The 18,259-nt window shown below is 33.0% G+C and overlaps 1 protein-coding gene across 3 annotated transcripts; it reads left to right on the forward strand.

Annotated features, from left to right (window-relative positions):
- The first annotated feature begins 9,426 nt into the window (after window positions 1–9,426).
- LOC147396611 (inositol diphosphatase DSP3-like) lies at window positions 9,427–16,656 on the forward strand. 3 transcript variants are annotated; one of them, XM_086451563.1, is made up of 6 exons: window positions 9,427–9,563; window positions 12,964–13,111; window positions 13,265–13,358; window positions 15,698–15,755; window positions 15,844–15,887; window positions 16,069–16,656. In XM_086451563.1, exons 1-6 carry the CDS (start codon window positions 9,512–9,514, stop codon window positions 16,315–16,317), a joined length of 645 nt encoding a protein of 214 aa, XP_086307689.1. In that variant the 5' UTR covers window positions 9,427–9,511; the 3' UTR covers window positions 16,318–16,656. The 3 variants fall into 3 exon arrangements, with proteins under 3 accessions (XP_086307689.1, XP_086307688.1, XP_086307690.1); XM_086451562.1 differs by having other exon boundaries at window positions 15,695–15,755; window positions 16,069–16,651; XM_086451564.1 differs by lacking the exon at window positions 9,427–9,563 and having other exon boundaries at window positions 12,889–13,111; window positions 15,695–15,755; window positions 16,069–16,649.
- The last annotated feature ends 1,603 nt before the right edge of the window (window positions 16,657–18,259 follow it).

Genomic DNA, 18,259 nt, shown 5'->3' on the forward strand with positions numbered 1-18,259 from the left:
GTTCTTACTATACCGAATCATGAATTAGTACAAAAGCAAACTAGTTTGTACTTAGTTCTTGGAATACAACGAACCACCTACCAACCAATTTGTGAACCCAACCATTTCGGTTCACTGAATTCGACAAACAAAACAAAGAAGGTACAACATATAATTTTGAGAAATTTGATTATGTGTGTTCGTTCATCTTCCTTCTTCATTGATGCACAAACTAATGAATCTGACTTGTAGGTGTCAACTTGTGTTATATGTCAAGTTGGGCCCATGTCATGAATTACGATCAAATTATTTGTTTGGAAACCAAGCACCATTGCTGATGATTAGAGTCTTATGAGCTTTGTCTGTGGAAGAAATAAGGAAGTGAAGCATTCAAAATTTGAAGAAATCAATGATTGATCAATGAAGAAATTAAAAAATCGGTGTCCAACTCCAAATTGCTACTTTGGATTAGGTATTTGGCCAAAATCACGATAAGTCCAAATCTCTATAACATTGATATAATGATTTGAGTCTTTCAGTTCGTTTAAAAAATTATAATTTCCCTCATTTTTGTGGGGGAGCTCACTCATTCTACTCAAATTGTTATTTTTGATCATTGCTTAAAAAGGGCCGAATTTGTAAGTCTCCTCCCTATATGATTTTTATAAATAGAAGGGTGGAACTCTTGTTTGAAGGATGATCTTTTTATTATTTTTCAAATTATTTTTAGATAATTTTTCCTTTTAAAGAGAGGAGAGATTAATTTAAAACTAGAGATTCTTCTCTCGGTCTTGAGAAAATTCTTTTGAGAGATAATAACGAAGAACTACATAAAATCTAAGTGTCTCTTATTCATTTATTCGATGGAACAAGAATTCATTCAGATTTGCAAAAGATTCATTTTCTTTATCTTACAACTTCTTGAATCTCTTTGTTTGGTTATAAATTTAAATCTTGGATTTCGACTTATTTACGTTTGATTTCATCTCATTTTCATTTATGAAAACAAATTTCTAAATTCTTGAATTCATTGTTTTATCATTGATTATGATCTTCAATCGCAAATTTGATCTCAAAATTTAATGAATTTCTCATTTAGATCTGGATTTCTAATTCAAATATAATCAAGAGATTATTTCAATCATAACTTCAAGTTTAGAGCTCAATAGAGATTCTATAATGCAAAACAAGACTTATCACCTTGTTATATTGCGGGATTGGATCACAGATCCTTCTCCTTACAATAGGCACTAGATTAGTCAAGAACTCGTTACTATCCCTCAATTCCTAATTCAGATCTGAGATCCTGAGCTGTGAGTCATGAGAGGGGAAACAACTAGGTAGTTAGTAAAATCTTTGGGTAATGATGCTAGAGACTTACGGTTTGTTCTTTACAGAAGCCAACTCCAACTCTAGAAATTGGTTTCTAGAAGAAGTTAGCTTCTAAAAGAAGTAGAAGCCCAGAGCCTAAAATGTCACATCCAGCAGAAGCTTGTTCGTTACATAAGCACATAAACTAAAAATTGATGTTCATTTGATAACTCTTTATTGTTGGATTCTGGTAAAATGACCAGACTACCTTTAATATTGATAATGCATTAAAAATGAGTAGGATACCTTAATAAATATATAATTACACTAAGTATATATATATAAATATAATAAATTTATATTAAAAAATTATAAAAATAATTATTTTCAATTTAAATAAATTTATAAATCTTATAATTTTATCGAAATTTCGATAGCATCCTCATAAAAATTAACATATGATAAAAAAAATACATGCATAATATACAATCCAACATCCACATAAAGATGAAGGGTGTTTTGGTAATAAAGTAGTGATGATGAATTACTTTTAGTCTTGATAGTAAAGATGAAGGGTATTTTGGTAATTCCTTTTTATTTTTTAAGGTTAAGTTTGATTAAAAATTTGATTAAAGATGATGGGTATTTTGATAAAGATGAAGGGTATTTTAAAAGATGAAGGGTATTTTGATAATTTTCTTTCATTTTTGAAGGTTAAGTTTGGTTGAAAATTTGATTAAACATGATGGGTATTTTGGAAGATGAAAGGTATTTTGATAATTGGTAAAGATGAAGGGTATTTTGATAATTCACTTTTATTTTTTAAGGTTAAGTTTGGTTGAAAATTTGATTAAAGATAAAGGATATTTTGATAAAAATAAAGGATTTTTTGGTAATTCTCTATTATTTTTTAAGGTTAAGTTTAGTTAAAAATTTGATTAAAGATGAAAGGTATTTTAATAATTCATTTTTATTTTTTAAGGTTAAATTTGATTGAAATTTTGATTAAAGATAAAGGGTATTTTAGTAAATATGAAGGCTATTTTGATAATTGGTAAAGATAAAGGGTATTTTGTAATTCTTTTTTATTTTTTAAGGTTAAATTTGGTTGAAAATTTGATTAAAGACAAAAGGTATTTTGGTAACTATACTTGAACCGTTTTATATTTTTTACTTCCCACAAAAGCCATTTGAAGAAGCTCATCTTGGACAACTTTTTTTAGGAGTTACTTTTGGACTTCAATTGAAATTTGCAGGAGTCAAAAAAATCCAAACGAACATTATTTATCTGATTTTTTTTGTTTAAAAGTAAAAAAAAATTGGCTCCTGAAACTCAAAAGAACAGGGCCTTAGTTTTAAATCCCGCCAGAATCAAGTTACTAAACTCATTAAAAATAAGCTTACGTATTTATTTTTATTTTAAAAAAAATTAACTAAGAGAATCAAGAAATGAATTACCCATACCTACTACTACAAATTGGGTTAATTCTAAAGAGGTAAACCAAAAATCCATACTCGAATCAACAAACCAAGTAACACAGTTCCTGTGGCGCCCCGCCAAACGCTAACACAAATCCCAAGGCCAAATCCCAAGGTACTAGGTGGCACCTCGAATTTCGGCATGGTCTCCTCTGTTTATGTTAGCGTTTCACGGAACTCAAACCTGATAAACCAATTTATAACCAAACCTGTATATAAAAATGTAAATACAGGAAATGAACAGCGGAAGACTAATTACATCTAACATGTAAGTAGATCAGAGTGCGGAAGATTTAATCATATACAGGCTTACAAAATACTCTCACTCTAACATAGGCCTAAACTCTCAATCCAAAAACTATATACATCCTGGACGAAACTGGCAATTCTAACGGATGTAGCCTTAGTGCTCACCAGGCAATAAACTCTGATCGTCGGTCTGACCGACCAGATACTCCTCAAATACTGACTCTACGCCTGTCTCGGTAGCTGCAAGTGCTGAAACTAAAAAAAATAGGAAGGAAAGGGTGAGTAACGAAAGTTACCCAGCAAGTCCACAGCCAATTCCTACTAATAACCCTTCCTAAGCATGATCGAATAAAGCATACTGAATATTTTAATACATGCAAGGTTTTACAAGATAAAATACGATCAACTGGTACATATAGCCAGGGATGAGCAACTAAACAGTTTAAAGATTACACATGGCATCAATCATCCATACTCATTATACATTTTCCATTCTATGCAAATACCGTTGACAACATTAAAACGATAGACATGCTTTTCAGTTTATAATTCGAAATATAACAACAGATACATAATACAAGTGGTGGAGTATTGGAATTAAAGAGTTGGGATTCACGACTGGATCGCTCCCAGTCAGGACATGATATTCCCCAATAACATCGTAGTTCCTGATTTTGTGGCTGGTCGTGTCTACCACGCTTGCGGAACCATTTATCCGGCTCAGGCTGGCCGTTTGACGTGACCGTAAGCAATGGGTCTCTTTTCGATGTGTCAGAACGTTCGACTACTACTAGATTGTTAGTGATCACTGACTAATCATCTTCGTCTATGCCTATCAGGCGTGCATGTGATTCCCAAATGACACTCCACTCGTATACGACCACCTTTACAAAACACGTTCACTGGTAAAGATAAGAAAGGAATGGACCCGGATTCCAGTTGTGACTCCACTCTCATACGCGTCTCATACCACGTATGAGTTTGGTGGTCCCTACCGTACATCCCAGGATAGTGCACCCTTCCGGATGATGTGACGCACTATCCCTTCAGGCATTCACAAACCCTTTAACAGCTCACAAAATAGCTACGCATATATATAGTTTTTCATTTAAAACAAAAAGAGAAATTAACAGAACAGGGTTGAGAACGGATATCCAGTTCCTACCATGCAACCGTGGCCACGCGGCCTAAAAATAAATAACAGTACTCAGCGCAAGCGCTAACATAATCGGAAATAAACATGCAACCCTTTCATTAATAACCTGGATATCCTTTCACCAACCTACACACAACATACAATGTAAAAGGCAGACATCACCCCTCGGGTGTGATTCTGACATTTTACCGTTTCATCCCTTTCCCATTCTTTCAACATTCTCATTTTTCATCTTTTCAAATCAATCATCCATTTTCAATCTTTCAAAGTCATTCTTTTGGTCTTTCCATTAAAAACCTCAAAGTTTATTAAAAATAAAGTCCCAGCGATGCTCGGGACCAAAGCTGTTAAAAATAGAGAAAGCTGGTGAAAATTTGGCTAAGTGTCAAAAACTCAATTTTTCAAAGTTCTCGAAATTGAAAACGGGTTTTTCGAAATGAAAGTCTGATCACGAGATTCGACAACCATATAGTTTTTGTAATCTAATTCAAAGTAAACGCGAAAGTTATTTCATTTTGAAAACTTGCCGAAAACGTCGAAAAATACGTTTTGTTCTTGAAACCAAAATTCGGATTTTGATCCTTTGAGATTTGGATCTTAAAACCATTCCCATTGTTCCGAAATGGGGGGTAAAACCTTAATTTCATTAAAGAACTTAAAGTAAATGGAAAGTAAAAATTAAAGAGGACATTTACTTAAATGTTTTTAATGAAATAAAGGGTGAGAAATAGTGTATAAGGTGTGAGGAAGTCAGACCAAGAGTCAGAACACAGTTCTAAAGAGAACTGTTTCTGTCGGCGGCTGTCGGTGGCAGAATCAAGATTCTGTCGGTGGAACCGACAGATTGGTCATCGGCAGATGTCGGTGGGACCGACGGTCCTGCCGACAGAACAAATTTTTCGGCGGCTTCTTGATTTCATCGGTGGCAGAAGCAACATTCTGTCGGTGGGACCGACAGAATGCCTTCGGTAGGTGCCGGTGGCACCGACCTTTCCCACCTACAGCCTGAACCTTACTCGAACCTTCGAGTTTTCGATCCATATTTCGGATTCTTCTTCCATTCTTTGAATCATTCAACCCACCCACGATTTGGTTATTAAAATTCGATAAAACACAAACAAAACACCTACTTCTATCATGAATTTAACATCAAACAACAACCGTCTATGATTCAAAAGCAAACAATAAGTTTTGTTTTAAAACCCTAAATGCACATTTGAGAAATCTAAAGTTACCAATAAGAATTGGAAGTCCCTTACTTGGTTGTGGACGCCAAGGATCCAAGCTAACACTACAACTCGAGGTTGGATGGCTCGAGAGTTGAGGTTGGGCTGACTTAGATGCGAAACGAGCGAGGGTTTGCAAAGTATCCAACAACGACGTTCTCCTTCGCTTCTACAATGAAGTATAGACCTAGCTCCTAACTCGATGAAGCCCTTAGATGGAAGATGTTGAGGTTTACTCGAACTACCCGGCTGGTTTTGATGGAGGATGGACAAAACGAACAAGAATGGGTAAGTAAAGATGGTGAAGTTGTAGCTCTCGACGTGGCCGACAACTTTGTCTTCTTCGTCGAGGTTCAACTCGGCTTCGTTCGGGCTAGAACTTGAAGGGAATGGGTTGAAACCCTTGGGTTGAGAAGTGGCTGCCGTTTGGTTTCCTTGGAGAAGAAGAGAAATGAAATGAAATAAAAGAAATAAGATTTCTTTTATAATAAAGCTGATGGCATACTTGTAATTTTCCCTCATTTCTAGTTTCGACCGTAACTTAACTATTCGGATTCGGAAAGCGACAAACGAATATACCATTTCGAATAATTTTTCGATTCGGATCTAATGGTGTCATCAAATCTTTTCGATTCTCGCTCTAACGAAATTCCACTGTTTTGGGTCCCACTTAACACGAAATTCGAGGATTCTATAACTTCTCTATCCGAGTTCGAATTTAGACTTGCTTACAGGCTAATGTATATATTTCGATCCTTTTGAATCTAATGGCGAAGTTGATTTTCCTCGAAATTAATCATAACAAGATCCGAGTATTTTACTCTAAGTCTCTCCTTCGATATTTTCTTCCAAATCTCACTACTTAATTTCCTCGAGATATGAGTTGAAAATCCGGGGTGTTACAGTTCCTAACTACTCTCAAAACAAAATAGGTCAATCAAAAATCTCTAATACTAAACCAAATCGTACATAACAATAATTCACGAAGTGGCCACCATTATAAAGCACTTCCAAGATTAATGGTTTTTTTATTAGAAATCGAAGGGGAGGATAGTTAGATCATTTTATGTTAGTCTCTCAAAGAGGACCAAGGTCAAGGGATACATTATCCGTTTGAAAACATATGGGCATCTCAAATACTCACTCAAATCCGGATCATCCCTCCCCTAGAAAGAAAAAAAAATCTTGAATCTTGAATTATTAAGTCAATTTTGCTTGTTTGCCAAGAAAGTCAAATTTGGACAAGGGCTACCGTCAACTCCAAACAACTACATTACTGCACGCTATGGTTGCTTGTGTTACAAAATTTGACTACCGTACGTATTTCACTGAGCCTTTCATGTCCTTTTCTTAGTATGTAACACGTGTGCCAACATTATATGAAATTTCATTTACTTTCCATAAGTTAGTGAGTCATAATAGTGAAAGTCTTCTAAGATGATGTGATATAGAACCCAAATGTACATATTTGGATATATGTGGCTCATTAGGGCTAGCCCACCTCCTACCCATATAAGATAAGAGTTATTGTCATAGATGTTGTCACAATTATTATAATTTGAATCGTCCCCATGTATATATAACTATTTTGATAAGAAAAATGTTGGAATAATACAAACAGAGACACAAAGGTGACAAATGATGTGGTGGCGTGCAAGCGAAAAAGCATTTACGGTAGTGTGCACGACACTATGAGTTTTTGTCACCCTTGTATCTCCCTTTGTGTCACCCCAACTAAACTCGGTAAAAAAATAATATTAAAATAATAATTTAATAAAATATGTAAGTGTTCTAATTTCTCCTCAAAAAATGTTGCTATAGTAATGTAAAAGTGATCGTCGAACAAGAAAAATATCTTTTGGATGGAATGTGGGGGAAAGCATTGCATTTTAATTGAAAACTATATAATAATTTTGTTGTACACATGTGATGTCTAATAAGTTAAATAAGGAAAAGTAATAACAATCATATTAAATTATGTTTTGTGATTATAATAATAATCTTATCATGTTAAATTAGTTGAAACATGGCCGTGTATTATGACCAAATTCTCATCACATAATAAAATACTTGATCTAGATCCTTATTCAAATCAAAATTAAATTTAATAAATCAAATTAGCTCGACACACCAAGTCTTACTCCAATCTCATGTTGGGTTTATGTATGTTGTTATTTTTTTGACTTAATATCACATAGTGCCGTCACCATGGCATTTGACTGACCCCATACTTGACCGATCCCATATATAATGGATTGGGTTAAGGGATTAGGGACATAGTCGTTGAATCTTGTATATTATTATGTCTCATCTTCTTTTTCTTCTCCTCGTTATTTTTTTTTTATTTACTATAATTATAATTATTGTACTTCCAATCTTAAATAATTATTTATTATGAAAAATAAATAATAATATTTTTTTTTTCTTCATAAAAATATTAAATATATTATCAAAACTCAGTTAAGTTTCTAACTTGACTCGGTACATTTTCAAGCTGCAAGGTTGAGTTGATCGATGTATTGACTCCACTAATCAATTTGTGGTATGATTAATATTGGATCCAAATAATCATTTATTATTTGAACACGTGAGTCGATAGAGGTAGGTTTTTTTTTATTTTTATTTTTTTATAATCGGGTATCCTTGTACATAGCGGATCGGCCCGTTTCTGAACTGTGCCCAATCCATAGAACATGGTCTTACTCAAGGATTAGTCCCGGGGTACATGCAAAGCCCGTACATCACACGCACCAAGTGAGCGAGCACCCTCACAAGTGGCCCTTGAGGAATTAATGCTCATACTAGATATCAAACTCACGACCTACGGGCATTAATCGCTTATCAGTCTGAAATTGCTATTGAGCCAATCGTTCGGGTTTAAATGATATGAATACATCAAAAATAACTTGGTGTTGGTGAGTCAAATCATTAAAAGCAGTCCTCATATTGCAAGACTGATTAGTGACCCTATCCAAAGGTTAGGACTAAACCGAACTTGGGTGACCCTAATATGGGTCAAAAGGTGCACCAAAAAGTGCCCAATCATAAATCTTGGTGCATCTTTACCCGCTATATTGGGCCACTCCTATTAAAAAATATTATAGGGTCTATTTAATTGCAGAGAATTAGAATTCCTACAGTGGAATAATAATGATTAATGTGGGAATTAGTTTTCTACCATTAGATGGCACCAAGGAAATATTAAAAAGCGACCTTGTCTCTGTTATTTATCAAGATGCCTATGATGTCCTGATTCTTCGATTGTAGTTGGTCTGAGTCTGCCTTAACCCTGTTGACCTTTTGTTTCAGAATAGTTTAAAAACTTGTCGAGTCAACTTCAAACTCGACTTGGTTGGAATCAACTCGAAAATGCACATGATCCGTTCAGTTACATGTGGTGAAAAAATATTAAATATTTTATGTATTTTAAATATTAAAAAATACTTTTAAAATATTTATAAATTTTTATTTGACTCATTCGAGATAACTCATTAGTTGAAGAATTAACTCAACTCACAGGTTAGCAACTCGACTCAATTAACATCCGAGTTGGGATGAGTTCTTGAGTTCTAAAACAATGGTTTTTAATGAGAGCTGCTATTACGACACCAACTTTTACTAATGCCATGCCAATTCTTATGTAAACCAATCACCAAAGAATTGCACACAATTGGTGGGGCGTTAGTAAAAGTTGGTGTGCCAATAATAACTCTCTTTTTAATTTAGGAGTGGAGTGGGAATCCATTTTTCGTTCCTGGGTGGAAATTAGAATCCCAAGAAAAATAGTAATCAAACGCATTTCCACTCATTTTTCATGCTCAATCAAACAGACCCCTAATGTAGATTCTTAAATAATATTGTTTTTAACTCTTTTCTTCTAAGTTCCAACATCACATAGTATGGTCGGTTCAGACTTTGTGAACCATTGACTTAGCCAATTTCAGTGCAACACACTTTGCCCATTATTGTCAAAGTGATGGCGTGTGAGACACACACACACAACCAAACTTTTGTATATATAAAACACCCCAATGTAGAGATAACAAAAGGAGATTTCAATCTCTTGGAAAGTGGGCATTGGGGAAATTAACTGTAGGAGATATTCTCTTCTATGTGTTATTTCTTGAGGCAATTATTCAGTTTTTCAAAAGAGAAGAGAAGATGTAAGTATTCAATATTTTTCCTATTTTTTTAATTTTTAATTTTTAATTTTTAATGGTATATAGAAGGTGATCTATATTAGTTAATTTTTTAAATTATAAAAAATACCTTATATTACACTATCTTAAACTATTTTAATGAGAGAAAGGTGATTTAGGGATGTTAATGGGTACCCATTTTACTGGAACCAAATCAAAATTGGAATAAAAATTAAATGGAATCCAATCGATTTGATATATTTTTTTTTATTGACATGTTCAAAGGATTTCTATATAAATTATGTATTTGAACTTAAATAAGGCATCTATCTTAGATCTTTATTACTTATAAAGATTATGGATTTTAATTTTTGAAAAAAAAAAAAAAATAACTCATATTCCTTATTAGAACAAATTGTAATTATGTGGCTTAAACTTGTGTACATGGTGTGTTGTGTTCTTAAAAGGAAAAAATAGTTTACAATGATTTTTAAAAGGCGTTTTCACATATTTATTATGTAAAGATGATGAAATTCTACTGTCAATAGATATTTTTTGTATCACTCTGATTCTTGAAGATTGGAATCGAAGGGTACCCACGAATTTTGGCGGTTTTGATTTTAATTCCACTTATTTAGATCCAAAATAAGAAAAAAAAAAAAATATGGTGGTTCCAATTCTAGATACTTTAGGAATCCAACCAAAACCCATTGACCCTCTTAGGATGAGTATCATTAAGATAAAATTCCCAAACGTGTACAACTTTTACAAAAAAAGTTCAATTTCGTCGTCACTTTTATATTCAATGATTTCGTTGATAAATTACTAGTGAGATTGCAAATAATTTTAAAGTCAAATATCTTTGATATTTTTAACGATTAGATTATAGGTATTTTATCAACAAGATCTATAATTATAAAAGTGACGAACTCGTTAGAAAACATGTTTTAAGAACTAAAATGAACAACGTACCGGAATTGGAATTTGTCATATTCAGTAGACGAAAAGGTAATTTACCCTATCATTCATTAGTTATTCACTCATTTGTTATTATAAAAAAAATATTCTTATAAATTATCTTAGTAAGGAAGAAGGGTAAATATAATTGATGTAAATTCATATTAATTATATTAAATTATAAAAATGTCCTTTTATCAAATTAATCAATAGAAGGCAAATATAAATAAAAGAGAAACACTTTCCTTACTAAGTAAGATTTCAATTCTTATTAAGGATCGTTGAGTTCAAATGGATTGCCAACATAACATTTTGGCAATCCAAACGTCACAGTCCTCGAAATTTCATAAATAAACTCAGATCTCAAATAAAAGTTAAAAAAAAAAAAAAAATCAATTTATTTTAGTTTTGATCCTAGATTTTGAGATTGACCAGTTATCGAACTCTCAAAATTTAAAAATGGTGAAAATTAACTCTTTCAATTTAAAGAAAGGTTTTTTTTTTTTTTTTTCAATTATAATTGGTAGTTTGAGTGACCTTCTATCTTCTTCAAATAAAATAAAATAAAATAAAAAAATTGCTTGTTCTTGTTACATGGTGTAAAAATCCCCTGAAAGTGGAGAATTCTTCTCTCCTCTGCCAGTGCAGAGAACACATCACTTTCGTCCGTAAAATATTCCGGAACGTTAGGGAGCCAACTCCCGCGTCACCTCTCGTCCTCATATCGAATCAAATCGTCAGAATCCAGAATTTAAAAAGGAAACTCCTTTAAAAAGTATCTGGACACGTGTCAAAATCTTGTAGAATTTAAGATAATTGATCAACGGTTAGAATCCTATTCTTGTAAAACCTCGGACTTTTCTTCCCTAATTCAAAGGGATTCGAATCCGTTTCGCCTTCCGCCGCTTCTCTTTTTTTCTTTTCTTATTTTCCTTTTTTTTATGATGCCGCCACACTTTTATGAATATTATAAATACCCCTGTCTTTTAAAACTGACGACATGCGTCACCCTTTGACATCAGTCTTCTCCATAGACTAAAGGAAAAAAGACTCAAATGCTCTCAACTTCATCCTCAGGCCAAAAGTCCCTTGATTTTTCTTCTCAAAACTGGTTATTTTCAAGTTCCTTCAATCTCTATGATGTATATACATATATATATATATATATATATATATATATATATATATATATATATATATATTTAAAATCTATTTAGCCTTATTTTCATCGTTAATCCTTTTTAAAAAATCCTTAATTTTTTTTATTCAAAATTCATCAATTTTTTTATTAAAAACCATTTTTATTTTTCTTCCCAAAACTAATATTTTCAAGTTCTTCAATATCTATGACAAATGATTATTTCAATCAATCTTTTTTTACCTTGCTTTTTATATCATTGTAAAAAATCATAGATTTTTGGGAAAATTATTAAAAGAGGATTAAATATTTAAATATTTACAAAAAAGAATATATATTTTCAAAAATTATCAAAAAATGAATTAAGTCGTTGGATTATCTAGCGTTTAATAGCTTTACTTTAATAGATAATTATAAAAGCATCCCACTAATTAATAAGGGCAACCCATTCTATAGTCGAATATTTTTGTCTTATATGCCTTAAAGGTTTTAGAATGAGCTGATTTTTTGTGAGGATGATCTCCTCATCATAGAGATCATCCTCACAAAAAATCAGCTCATTTTGAACTTTTAACTCGTATAAGACAAAATAATTCGACTATGGTATGGGTTGCCCTTATTAATTTGTGGGGTGCTTTCATAATTACATTTAAAACGATGGACAGTCTCCAACGAGTTACTAAAATATTAGATTGTCTAGTGACTTAATTCAATTTTGATAATTTTTAAAAAAATAGATTTTTTCTTTTATTATAAATATTAAAATATTTAACTCTCTTCTAATAATTTTCCCTAGATTTTTCCATTCAAAATTTTACCATTTTATACTTCCATAACAATTCAATATTTGCTTGAAATTTTATAGTTGAATGAAGAAAAATCAAAGGTGTTTTGTCTAGAGGTTGAAGATGAGGGCATTTGTGACTTTCTATCATTAGTCTCTTGAGAAGACTGAGGTCAAGGGAATCATGTTATTCGTTTAAAAACACAGGGTTATCTATATAATATTAACCAAAATGTGAGGGGGCTCTCCAAATCATCCTTTTTATATATATATATTATTATATTATTTATTAACTAATTTTGTTGTTTTTTTAAGTTTATCCAAACCATCGAAAATCCAAAACAAATTAAAAGAAAAAAGGCTCCAACTTGAACTCGGAAACAGAGAGGAAGATGAATCCTTGTGAAACCGTACAACGAACTGCGTTTAAATTTCTGAGAACCAATCCAAACCCTAACTTCTATAAAATTCTTCTCTCTATGATCTTTGCAATTGTCTCGATTTCGATTCTTTGATAATTTCTTTTGTCTCTAAAATTTTCGAAGCGATGGGATTGATGATCGAAGGAGAAGAAGAAGATGTTTTTGTTCCTCCTTCTAATTTCTCCATGGTCGAAAGAGGGATCTACAGATCTAGTTTTCCTAAATCCGCTAATTTTTCATTCCTCGAAACTCTAAATCTTCGATCCATCATGTGAGTTTTTCTTTCTTTTTTGGTGGATTTTGGGGTTTTTTTTTATTTCTTTCCTATTTGCTGATGATTCTAATTGTTATTACTGTAGTCTTTGATTTTTATATTAAATTTAAGTAAATAAAAAATATTGAAATAGGGATGAATGTGGATCAGATACTTGTGTCCTGAACCATATCCTGAAGAGAATTCTGAATTTCTTCGATCTCATGATATTCGGCTTTTGCAGTTTGGAATCGAAGGCAAGAAGGTAATTTTTTTTTCTTTCCTATTTTTTCTTTGGTTTTATTAGGAATTATTAGTATCTTTCTTCGCACATTGTTCCTGTGTTCTTGGTTTTTTTTACATAAAAGATGAAAGATTTATTGAGCAAACTTGATTTCTGAACCATGGCTATTTCTTATTATGAATCATTATTCATATACCTGTAATCATTTAATCATATATCGATAACCGTTTATGATACTAACCCAACAAATCCACCAACTAGGTGTGAATGGTGCAGAAGGTCAAGCCCATATAGAAACGACCCAACAAATACACCAACTAGGCGTTAATGGTACAGAAGGTTAAGCCCATCTCTCTTTGGGGTCATAACATACCACCACGCTCCATGGCCGATACCCTTTCCTGAGGTCGCCACTTCTACTAACATCCCTGGTGCCCACTTTGTGGCATCTTTAACCATAGTACCGTTCTTTTTTAGTCCCCCTTAGTAGCCTTGTTTCCAAGTCACTCCTCGGGTTTGAAATCTAGACGTGGTGTTGGCTCCGGTACCAAATGAGATGAACCCCACCAATACACAAAAATTAGAAAATCATTAATGATGTGGAAAGTTAAGCCCATATCTCGTTGGAGTTGTAACTGTTCACCATAGAGTTTTGTGTCTTGTGTACACGAAACTCATGATCGTCATTATTTACAAGCATAATCATTGTATACCTATCTCGGAAGAAGGGGAAAAAAAGGGTGTAATCATCTTATTGTGTGAAAATCAGCATGTTTAGAAGCGTTAAGGAGTAATAAGTTATTGTGAGTTGCAACTATGATTGAATTTAGTTTCAACACTCTTACGTTTTCTCTGATCTCTTCTCTTATATTTTCTTCTCAGTCTAAATCTATAAGAAGATAGATAACCATCATTTGATCTAAAGATTCTTTTCAGGAAGATTTACTTGGATTTTTTTCCAGCAGATCATAGATTGGAATGATCATTTTGTTTGATCGGATTTGATTATTTGCCCCACCGATATCTTTAGTGGAACCCTTCACAATCCTTTACTTGCCAGCCACATGTCCACACACTGTGGTTAAGGAAAGTTATCACTGACCAAGTTTCTTTATATAGGAAAATAAAATATTAAAAAGAAAAAACTAATAGTTTTATAGAACTTGCAAGATGAGCATGCTGAATTAGGGATTTCCTAGGTAATTTGTATATAAGATATCACAATTAAGGTGTTTCGGTTAAAAGAGTAAAAAAACCTCCTGATATTGCTGATTACTGTCTGTTGCAAACTGCAATTAACTATGACATTCACTCAAGAGAAGTAGAGCAATCTTAGTGTGCTTTAAAAGAGATTTTTTTCTTGAAGTGGTGTTTTGCTTTCTTGTTTATGTTCGACCACGTTTGTGCTCACCTTGCTTCTGAAAATATACTAAAAGCATCTAAAGATAAAAGTCAAGAGGCAGATCATCCTGCATAAGGGATGTAGGTTGGAGAATTAGAAGTTTCTATCGGGGAGGCAAGACCAGGCCTTAATAGGGGGGCTTTTCTTGCATGTTATACTTGCTACACTTTAGTTCCCTACGTGATATCATTTCTCTACTTGGTCTAATACGTACGTATTAACATTGCAGATTACTGAACTATTACTTAAAATTATGATCATTAGAAATTCTTCAAACTTGATCTGTCCCATCATATCTCATAGCCTTATTCCATATATATTTGGGGTCAGCTCATGAACCTCATTCCAAATTACTATATGTGGCCATATTTTCCATTAATGCACGCTTTGTCAAAGTTTTCATTTTTTTTTTGGCTTCCTTGCGTCTCTCTGCCTCAGACGCTAGTAGGCCTAATGCCTTAATTGTGCGTTGCTTCCTTGACCACTTTGTTTTGAAAATACTTTCATGGGTGTGCTATTTTGGTGACCAACATTTACAATTCAAGAATGGGAAGGGATCGTACTTTATAAGCAATGTGGGACTAAAGTTTCTAGGGCTTAGACATAGTCAGTTTTTATAGTGATTTAGTATCCTAAATTGAGTGCTAGAGGCTTATATAGATTTAATGTGAGTGAAACATCAAAGGATAATTTTTGGTGCCATACAAAAGTGTTTTATCATGCAATATCCCAAAATGTTTATATATATATATATATTACAGATGCATCCTAGAAATTAGTGCAATGAATGCTTGAATCGTATGTGATACTTTAATAAAATAGGCAAGGACAGTAATGGAATGTGCAAATGTAATATTTGATTGAAGAATTGTTACTGAATCTCATAATAATATTTTATGGTACCTCTTCTAAGACTTAATGAAACCTATTATTTATAATCATTTTGTATCTGCAGCAGGAGCCTTTTGTGAGTGTTCCAAAGGATACTATCACGGAGGCTTTGAAAGTCTTACTTGGTACTGAACTAAAACAATAGTTCCCCAACTTCTGATTATAATTTTTAAATACCTTTTGTTGACCCCATTTTATCCTTTGGTGTCCCAGATGTTCGAAATTATCCAGTTCTGATCCATTGCAATCAGGGAAAGGTATCAACATATATCACTATTAACCTTACATAGTTAGATTAGCTTTTTATTAAAATCTTTGACTGAGTTTGAGTAACTTGGGAGAGTTCTGAGTCTGCTTTTGAGCTTTTATAAAAAAAATTGTTACAGTAATGCCTAATGCTAGATATTAATCATTTTTATTCAAAATGTACATCAACAGCACCGGACAGGTTGCCTCGTGGGTTGCCTAAGGAAATTGCAGAATTGGTGTCTGTCTTCTGTATTGGAGGAGTACCAACAGTTTGCCGGTGTCAAAGCCAGGGTCACCGATATGAAGTTCATTGAAACATTCGATGTCACGGGCCTCAAGCAGTGCCTATACGGCATTATCTACCAATATGTGTCCCACAATAGGCGCTTGGTTTACACACAAGAGAACTTGCATCAGCAGCGTATAACTTCCAATTAGCACAGATATTTGTTTCCTTTCTGGATTTTGCCCACAAAAGCAATATCTCAACTTTACCATCTTTGTAATTTTTACATGCACTTTTATTACAGAAATCAGAAATCAGAAATCCCTCTCTTGGCTCTTTAATGGCTACTAAGATTGTGGAGGATTTTTTTTTTTTTTTTTGATCTTCTGCCCCTCCACGTTTCTTTCTTTAGGTTTACTGCACTGCATTGATCTATAAGAACAAATTAGTTACTGTTGAGTCTTGTTCCCATCTCTTTCTTTTGTAGATTAATTTATTGCACAAGGTAGAACAAGTTATATTTTTTTTATAAAATTGAATTTGATCAGGATTACATCTGAAAATATTGATTTTTTGGATCGGATTTGGTGTTGATGATCTTGATCATCAACATCACATAATTGTTATGGTGTTTGATTTGAAAGCTTTTTTTTTTTTTTTTTCCAGGAACGTTCACACATCTTGATCATGGATGAGTTTGAATTAATTATCCAATATCCATCACAGTCCCAAACAACTCAAAAAGTCCAAATAGTGCCCAAGTTTAGACATTTGGTCTGGTCAGGTTTGGCCATGAATCATTGTAGTGATTGGATGAGGATGATGAGAAGAAAACATTAAAAGAATAAATGAATTATTGTAAGAAGTAGTCAAGCCAACCTAATGTACATAAGCCCCACAAGGCTTTTGGTGGACCTCCCTTGTACATTAGATTCGTGGAATTGGTCCAATAAAGACAGAAATGTCCATGTTGTAGACAAACATTCTGGCAGCCGAATTTGAGAAGAGAACTCATGTCTGGTACAATTTTATTTTATAAGCAAGCAAATCGTCATTTATTATTGAAAAAAGAAAGAATTTACAAACGTCTGAGCTATTAATGTGTTTAGCTGATTTCCTTAAGAATATGCAAGCTTCTAAAAACCATAGAATCCGATTCAATAATGAGTTTTAGCACATCCCCAAGTTATTTGAATTTGAACTTAAATAATAGGCAGCGGCCTTGATTAAAGAACCATTATGATCTCGGATTGTTCAAACTAGAGCCATCTATGTTTAATTTCAACCAACCCTTCACAGGTTTCGTTCAATTAATCTTATTTTTCGTGAGAGCGCAAGAAGGATGAAAAACCAATTCTACTTCCTTAATTAAACCAGAAGCTCAACTCTACTTATAACTTGGTACGTAGTTTGGTGATCTACTCCGGTCTTGAAAAAAGCCTAAGATTCCTTGTTAACAATAATCCAAGGGATTAAGGCGAGATTGTTAAGGCGGCAAAGTTGAGTCTACGAAACCATCATCAACAACAAGCGTAAGGCCCTACCATTAATGCATATCCAGTACATAAAATCCAAGGCAGATTGGCACATGTTGAACAATAATGGGATGTTGAAAGGAAAACATGATTCATGGTTAGAAGTAAGTACACCTACAATTTGATCAGTGATATTTTTTTTGTAATTAAAACTATAAATTTTCTCTCTCTTTAATTTATATTAATATTATTTAATTTGAATTAATATTATATTTTAATTTGAATTAATATTATTTAATTTGAATTAATATTATTTAAATACGTAGATGAGAGAGAAAATAGGAGAGAGATATCATTAATGTGGGTTGCCTTATTAATTTGTGGGGTGCTTATATCATTATCCATGGGACATAGAGGTCTATCATTTCAAGTATAAGGGCATACTTGTTCGTGTTGAAAAATAACGGTGCTTACCGTTTCAACAAAAAAATTTAGTGATCCAACTTCACTTAATGCTTTTCACTTATTTTTCAGCAATAAGTGCTAAAAATGTGGAGTAAACAAGCGTGTTGATTGCTGAAGTTGAATTGCATTCATCATTATGTGCTGAAATCAGCGTTAAACAAATACCCCTAAATCTAGTGGAAATGAGGTTCAAGGATCATTTTAAGAGGAAAAT

The sequence above is a fragment of the Akebia trifoliata genome, chromosome 8, assembly GCF_017979445.1.
Source record: "Akebia trifoliata isolate Shusen 1 chromosome 8, ASM1797944v1, whole genome shotgun sequence".
Classification (NCBI taxonomy): Eukaryota; Viridiplantae; Streptophyta; class Magnoliopsida; order Ranunculales; family Lardizabalaceae; genus Akebia; species Akebia trifoliata.